This window comes from Echinops telfairi, unplaced genomic scaffold, assembly GCF_000313985.2.
Source record: "Echinops telfairi isolate 266 unplaced genomic scaffold, ASM31398v2 ScPeMD7_21;HRSCAF=78, whole genome shotgun sequence".
NCBI classification, from domain to species: Eukaryota; Metazoa; Chordata; class Mammalia; order Afrosoricida; family Tenrecidae; genus Echinops; species Echinops telfairi.
Window position 1 is genome coordinate 581,809 of NW_022103918.1, and position 8,615 is coordinate 590,423.

An 8,615-nucleotide genomic window follows, 5' to 3' on the forward strand; every position below is an offset into this window, starting at 1 on the left:
TTACCTTCAAGCTTTTAAGACCCCAGATGCTATATCTTTTGATAGCCGGGCACCATCAGCTTTCTTCACCACATTTGCTTATTCACCCGCTTTGCATAGAACAATTCTTTAAGAAGAAGCAATAGAGAAAGAAGCTCAATAGCATTAGCCAAAACAAGGCCAGGAGCTCAGTGTGGAACAACTCACCAGCTGTTCACACGCAAGCCCAGGTTGAAGCTGAAGAAAATTAAAATAAGTCCACAAGAGAAAGGTCAAGACCAATTTCTCATGAAATTTGGGCATATTGTCAGAAGAGACAAGTCCTTGAAAAAGGACATCATGCCCGGTAAAGTAGAAGGGCAGAGAAAAAGAAGAAGAACTCCAATCAAATGGTTTGACACAGTAACTACAAAAATGGATTCAAATAATTGTGAGAGAGGCACAGGGCTTGGCAGTATTTTCTATGTTCTACATAGAATCACTATGAGTCAGCGCTGTCTAGACAGCAACCAATAACAACAAAAACAACCGTATGTGAAATTCTAGTATAACATATGATCTGAAAACAAACAGGTAATGAGTAATGCTGCAGCCAGGCAGGGGATATTATATGATCTGGGCAATGGGGTAAGAGGCACAGGGACCATCCATGGACACCTTCTTTAAGCTTAGTCTAACTTGAATGTTACCTCTACTCAGTCTGTCAGTGAAATCATCCACCATATTTTATGACAAATTATAAAAGAATGGCTGTAGAAAAAGGTAGCTTCTAGTTGAGAACTTTCTCTTCTTACTTCCAAAGAAGGGAGGATAAGAACATCACTGAGTGATGCTACAGAGGACAAAGAATAATTGTCTAAGTCAGACTAATTTAACTACAATTTTCCCTTTATTAAGTTGGCCACAGAAAAAAACCCTGGACCAAAAGTCATTAACAATGAAAGAACAAATGTGATCTATATTGTCAGTAATACTGTTTTTAGATTATCAGCTCATTTGCCATGGCCCAGACAGAGACATACATGCAAGTCAAGATAAATAATCCTTCAGAAACAGTAATGGCAGTAATGGTTCCCTGAAGGTACAGGAAGAGGGAGGGGGAAGGGGGGAAGGCAGAGCCGATAGCATTGATGACTGCATAACCCCACTCGAGGGAAGAAAATGACAAAATTGTATGTGAATGGATATATTGGATGGTGTAAGAAACAGCAAATAATAATAATAGTTCCTGGGGGGTAGGGTGTGAGAGGAATGGGATAAAGGGGAGCTATGATCTCAACTCTCACTGTCATTAAGTTGATTCAGACTCATAGAAACCCTATATGACAGAGCCCAACGACCCCATTGTGGGTTTCTGATATTTGAGACCTTTATGGCAGCATTCTCATCTCTCTCCTTCTGAATGATTGGTGGGTTCAAACCATAAACCTTGTGGCTAGCACCTCAAGGTGGAGCCCACTATACCACCAGAGCTCCTTTTAAAACCTGACAGAGATGTCAAAAACCATAACTGTATTTAAGCATGGTAAGAGATGTCAACAGTTGTAATGGATGAAGTAAGCACGAGAATGTGATGAAGAAAAAAACGAAAAGCTGGCTTAAGTATTATCTCCATACAGAATCCCATAAGAAACTGGTGAAGCAAGTGAAAAAAAGGAATATGCCTCCTGGAAATCCTTGAATTGTTTCCATTCTGAAAAAAAGAAAAAGGAAAATTCTTCCAAATATTAAAATATTGTACCTACTTGAATAGATCCACCAGAATGATGACAGTGTCTTCAGCCACGGGCAGGTTGCTTAGGAGGGAACTGACTGTATTTGGTGTGCCACACATGACAAACACTGGAACAGAGGGAGAAATGCGATGAGAAATGCCCAGTGGTCTTCCCATAACAAAAACAAAGGAGCTCCTGGAATTTGTATCCTGCACGTCCATGCTGAAAATCCAAGTCCTCAAATGTCATCTTTTCTTTTCTTTTTTTGTTGCAGTTACAGACTGAGACTGTAACTGTATGTATTGAAACCATCTCGTCCATCTCCTTAATTTTACAAAGAGGTTGAAGCCTACAATCCAAAGGGTCAAAAAGCTAGAGAATGAAAACGCTATCTTTCATATTCAAGTTTATGACTCCAGCTTATTCCATTATACTATGTTGGAGGGCTTACACTGTCTCCAGAGATGAAAAGTAATTGAAAAAGCTCTGGTAAAAGTTAATGTGAGAAGAAACCGTGAAATCATTCTAAGCCATTTTCCTCGGACTTTGTCAGTAGCTTCTGAATTCAAAACTCAATCTTTGTGATTTCAGTGTTAGAACCTAATCTAACAATTTGCCAAGTGCTTGCTTTATTGAAGAAGTTGAGTGAAACCTCGTTCGATCTTTTTATGTTTCCATAGCTTGGTGCCTATTTTGTAAGTGGTAGGTTCTTAACACAGCAAATGCTGGATAAGGACATTAGATAATGCTTTGAGTGGTGTGAGAAAATCCTGCTGAGCAAGCATTACACCCACATGAAACTACAGATCTCCCAAACAATGAAAATTATGGAGGTAATGATGACTCATAAGCAGATGGTGATCAGGAAGAAGAAATTAGTAAATAAAAAAAAAGTATCTCCATGTCTTCTTACCATTGCTTTTCCTATTCGAATCCTTTAACATATCCTGAAACTGCTCATCTCGTCTCAACACTTCCTTGAAGTCCAATTCCTGAGAAAAATAAGAAACTCCAGCCTCAAGAGCATTGAGGTACCTGAAACAAGGAAAGAGACTCTCTGAGGAACTAATTAAACTTTCTCACAACATCCGTACCTTTCACTCGGTGTTTGCAGGTCTTTCCCAAGACTTGCTTGTTCATCTAACATTCACTTCCATTGTCAACCCAACAAATAGTACACACCATAACGTATATGTGTGTATATGTATAACACATATATTATGTTATATAGTGGATCCATGCAGGGTATTATACATACCATATATTTTCATTTAATATGTATCTATTTGATTTTTAAATGTATATTATTATATATCATATAAATTTGAAATATATATGTCCATTATTATGCTTTCCTGATATTTGCAGAAGGAAAGCTCTGCTCTGTCCTCTAAGCCAGCCCCATTATCACATGAAAGCTGAAAATTTTGAATCTATAAAATTCAAAATTGATAGAACTAATTCCTCTTTTGTGTGAAATGGACTTTTGCATGCTCTAAATCAGCGGTTCTCAATCTGTGGGTCGTGACCCCTTTGGGGGTCAAACAACCCTTTCACAGGGGTCGCCTAAGACTATCGGAAAACATCTATTTCCGATGGTCTTAGGAACTGAGACACCACTCCTCTATCTGTCTCCAGGTGGGTCCGCCCACATGCAGATACGCCCACATATGAGTACCGGCGTGAAGACCGTTACCCATGCTACACCATGCCTCAAGACAAAATTTCATTTATTTGTAATTAGAAATAAATATCTCACAATGTATAATTACATATTGTTTTGTGGTTCTTCATGATGCTTTAATGATGTTCAATTTGTAACAATGAAAATAAATCCCTGCATATCAGATATTTACATTACAATTCATAAGAGTAGCAAAATTACAGTTATGAAGTAGCAACGAAAATAATTTTATGGTTGGGGGTCACCACAACATGAGGAAAAATATTCAAGGGCCGTGATGTAAGGTAGGTTGAGAACTACTGCTCTAAATTCTCTCTAGGAGAGAACTTAGGGTTGAGTCTTATAGCTCCCTAGGTACTAATTCTAAGTACTACTCCATCTTAACCTCTGGACCTTGGGTTGAAGTAGACTGCAGAAATAAGCAGTATCCCTGGGTCTGGCAATCAAACCAAAAGGTTTCTCCTACTATGTTTGCTTGAGTTGAGTGAGTGTTACAACGGTGCACATTGATTCTGTTCTCTCCCCGGGTTCCATTTTGTTTCTCTGAAAAGTTGTGAGAGAAATTATCTCTAACTGGTTGCAAGTATAGGTAGCACACACATTGTCTGATACATCATGCACAGTAATGTGAAAGCATTTAACTTCTGGTTTTTTTCTTTCTTATTAGTAAATTGGGTATTGCACTATTTCTGTTTTCTTCACAGTGTTTTCTGTTGGAAATCCATACAATTTATTTGAAAGTTTTGTAAAAGTTAAGGAAAGTGTTGTAAATTATTATAGTTTCCTGGTCTTTGTGGAAGAAAAGGCTCTGCTCCATTCTGTAAGCCAGTTACATTGTCACATGAAAGATGAAGTCTTTGAATCTACAACACAAAATCCAGAATTGATAGGACTAATTTCTGCCCAGTGTGAAGTGGACTTTCGTGTGCTCTAAGTTCAACGTAAAAGTGCTGGTGCTCATACTTAGGATATTGTGTTTCCTTTCACCTGGTTGCTTTTATTTGCCTATGAAGAGTGGATTTGTGTGCATTGTCCTGCCTTCCAGATAGGATTTGCAGGTGAAAAGCGTATCTGATGATAATAAGGAAACTTCCATAAGTCTATGACACCTTCCCATGTGAAGTGCCGGAAGAATACTAACACTCCTTCTTACCAGAAGCAGTCTTCAGTGTCCGTGGTGTTCTTATAAACATATGCGGTTTTCCAGGAAGATGTCTTGAATGGCAAAGATTCGTTCTTCCAAAAATTAACCAAAAAGTACATCAGCTTCCGAGCTGGAGACATCAGCCTGGTTAATGTTTCTTTGTAGTCACAGGATAATCCAAAACTCCCGGCTGAAATCATTGGGTAGTTCAAGTCTGTGTCAAGGCTATGTGAACAGGTGAGAAAGAAATCAGTATCAGAAATAGTTTCACTAATACAAATAAGATTTTCCTCATCTGCTTTAGAAGGTGTGTGTAAATTGTAATACTAAAATAGAGCTATTCAAATGGTTTTATCACTGATATAAATGTCCTCCCACATAGACACATTTTAAGACAACAATGATGAAATGTATGCTATGTCCCAAGTACACTCTTGCCATTTTCATGAATATGTGATTTGGTTACTTTGATCTACACTAAAATGGCTTATCATTAAGGTTGACATATGGACTTTGGTCCACTGGCTTAAGAAAATGAAGAATGGGCCCCTCTAGATACCATACTTATAAAGCCAGAAAGATGCCTTCTACTCATCCCCCTCTATGCATTACCTTATTTCTGGTTCTTCTATGAGCTACCTTTGAGACCGACATAAACTGAGACACTGGTTCTCTTAGTCAGGACATGAACCTTCCTGAAGTTCTTTAAACACATCATGTTCAATTCTAGATCTTGACAAATGTCAGCAATGTTTTCTGCATCTTTGTTGATGCTCATGCATCCATGAGGTCCTAAATGAAGTATCTCTTTATGCATCAGTCCAACCTTTCCTGAGACCCAAGATTAGATCATTATTTGGGTTTCTGTTTAATATTTGCTTCCTCCATGAAGGCAGGGACCATGTCTGGCTTGCTCACCTTAGTGTCTCCACCACCTGAGCCATGTGTAAATGAAAAAAACAACATTCCATGCTATCTTCAGTGCTTCATTGAAAGATCTTCCTGGGTGGCCTACTTGCATTTCAAATTCAACATGTTCACTCTCAAGCTTCTCTTTTATCTTAGAAAGCTGCTTCTTATCCTAACTTCCCCATTGTTTTTAATGTTTGGAGAACTCAAAGCCTTGTTTGACAAAAGTTGATCTTTTTACTGGGCGGGGCGTGGGGGGGGGATTGACAGGCTGAAATGGGAAGGGACTTGACTGGGGAAATGGTAACCTGGCAGGAAAAAAGCCATGCAAAGTACTTTGAGTGAAATGAATGGAGAGAATGAGGGTGGGTCATTTTCTCAAAGCCAGAGAATACGTTCTTCCTAGAATACATCGAAAGCTTTTTCTGAATGGTAAGCATTGTGAAATGAGCTTTAGCAGTTTATTTATATCATCCTCAAATAACCTCATGAATTGGCACCATGATCCTTTCCCTCCCTTTTTAGACCAGAAGGTCGAACAGAGTCTTAATACCTTCTCGCACTGCCCTATCCTTTGGGTTTCGCTTCACTGTGCCCATAGCTCCTGTTGTCGCTGCTTGCCCTGGAGTTCCTTATGCCAGAGAAGAGCTGTGCTTACGGTTCTCACAGTTCTCAGGGGTTTCTTCGGAGGTGCCTCTGGGTAGAGGCGAACTCTGCGAGCTTTTTGGTTAGCAGCTGAGCACATTGCACTATTCAGGACCCTCTCGTCTATTTAAATCCTCAATTTATCCAAGTTCACTGTCTTCTCCACTATCTGACAAGACTCTGGCTGATTTAGCGTATCATGCTACCTCTCAAGTTCAGGTGTTAATGATTAAATCTGGACTTCTACTGTACTTTACCCTACACTGAGCAAAGGTAGAAGTTTATGGATAAGTGAACGGCAGTCACGGAGAGATGGCAAAACACAAGGGACTCAGCACCCTGATTTTGTTACTTTGAGAAGACTGGTGTTTCATAAATAATTAAGTAGCTATGTCACTTCTTGACTTCAATTCACAGCAACATTAATACAACAGCAAGAGAACTTACTACATCTGGAAGGTGGAATATGTACACGAGGGCCCCATGAGAACACAACCCATGTGTTTGTCTCCCTGTAAAGGAAACATACAAAATAAAAGTTAATCAATGGGCCCAAAATAAAGAAAACAAAGTGTCTAGGGGGAAAACTCCTAGAAGGTTACATCTGTGTGATAAGAGTTGTACAAGCCCCCAAAAAAATGATTTTAAAAAAAGAAAAGAAATAAAACAAACAAACAAAAAAAAAGTGTCACTAAGCCATAGAGTGAGGAGGACATAGCTGGAGGCGAGAGCAAGATGTGGTTTGAGAGAGAAAGAAAATGATTTGAAAAAGATGATGACAGCATTTCTACAGACATGTTTGACACAATGGATATATGGGTGGATTGTGATAAGAGCTGTAAGAGCCCCCAATAAAATAAACGTTTTTTTAAAGTAGCGCTAAAGTGATAACAGGTAATGCAATTGATTGGGTGAATATTTATCTCATTTTCTACTATTTCACCCAGGGAAGCCTAACTAGACCATCCCATTCCTGACTGTGGAGAACCAAATTATAACTTCCTCTGGAGAGAGAGAGAGGACGCATATGCTCTTAGAATATTAAGGTGGAGTTTATTAAACTGCTCTTGCCTACTCTCACCTTCCCAAGACTAAGAATCACTGCTCTGATGGGCTACAGGGGTGTGCATCCTACCTGGTCAGTGTGATGTGCTCAATTGTAGTTCAGGGTCATAACTCTACTCTTCTGCTTCTCTAAGAACCTTTTCTTAGGTTTCCGTAGCAAACATTAATATATATATTATATTAATTTAAATTTATATATATATATATATATATCAAAAGAGCTCTGTTGGCATAATGGTTACATGTTATTAATTTGAAACCACCAGCTGCACTGCAGGAGAAAGAGGAAGCTTCTTGCATAAAAAATGTATACTCTCAGAAACTCACAGGGTCAATTCTACTCTGTCCTGTAGGGTTGCTATGAGTCAGAATCCATTCCATGACAGTGAATTTTTAAAAATATTACCATCAACTTGATTCCCACTCATGGTGACGCCTTCTGTGTCAGAATAGAACTTTGTTCCTTAGGGATTTCAATGATTAATTTTTTGGGGGAAGAACATCACAACACCCTTTTTGCTAATACTTCTTGGTGGATTCAAACTGCCAACCTTTCACTTAGCAGCTGAGCACTTAGCTACCTGCACGACCCCTTATCTTCTTCTGTAGTAAGGGAGTCATTTTACACACATATTAGTCTCTAAAGAGCTTGTAACACTTTCTGACTCCATAGAGCTCTAGTTGGGATTGAGCTAGTAGGCAAGAATCTTTCTCTTCCTCTTTCTACTTGTGGCATTATGGTTACCAGTTTACAGTTAGGTTTCAAATTCATCCTTGAGCAATTAATCTGTGATCAAATATATGGCAATGACTTAAAAGAGAGATCTCTGGGGCAGGGCCTTGAAATAACACTTGTTGTTGTGTGTATTCATAATGGAGACAAAACCACCATCGAATAGTTCATAGCTAAGGTTTTTCCTGCTTCCTGGATTCTGATACGGCCTTTGTCACTTGGGAACTATTAGGCAGATGAAGCCCTCAAGCGATTCACCTGCATGGCTGAGATAAGGTAAGAGATGGTGACTATAAATCAGCTCACATTTCAGTCACATTTCATTCATACTGAATGAATAGTTTGCAAAGGCCGACTTACTGAAAATTGCCTGAGGAGATCCAGGCCTTCACAGGTGCTACTCCGGCAGTCGCTTGACGTGTAAATCCAGTTATCTGCATAGATAAAACTCGCTTTCACGGTCACATTGAAACCTGTAATCCAGAAGTAAAAGAAAATAGGAGACTAGTGTTATTTGTTCTAATTACACCAACCATGACATTGATTTCTTGCCAATTGATCATGGGGGGAAATTTGTTTTCATTTTGAGATCTAGACATAGAATTCTGAGTTCTTGCATTTCTCAAAGTTACCTGGGAATTGCACCTGATCTGATCCCCCCACACTGAGGCAGAGCACTGGGGGAGTGCAGCGGAACAGCAGGGGAGGGGAGAAGCAAGATCCCCAGGGAATGATGAGGGT

At 39.2% G+C, this 8,615-nt stretch overlaps 1 protein-coding gene across 1 annotated transcript in view; it reads right to left on the bottom strand.

Moving 5' to 3' along the window:
• Positions 1–8,615, bottom strand: part of GUCY2C (guanylate cyclase 2C) — a 109,030-nt gene that overhangs the window by 86,613 nt on the left and 13,802 nt on the right. The window contains exons 2-6 of the mRNA XM_013007499.2: positions 8,235–8,347; positions 6,524–6,588; positions 4,532–4,747; positions 2,608–2,729; positions 1,725–1,821 (exon numbers count right to left, since the gene is read on the bottom strand). Of these exons, the coding sequence (XP_012862953.1) occupies positions 1,725–1,821; positions 2,608–2,729; positions 4,532–4,747; positions 6,524–6,588; positions 8,235–8,347 (613 nt within the window). The remainder of the gene's footprint in view (positions 1–1,724; positions 1,822–2,607; positions 2,730–4,531; positions 4,748–6,523; positions 6,589–8,234; positions 8,348–8,615) is intronic.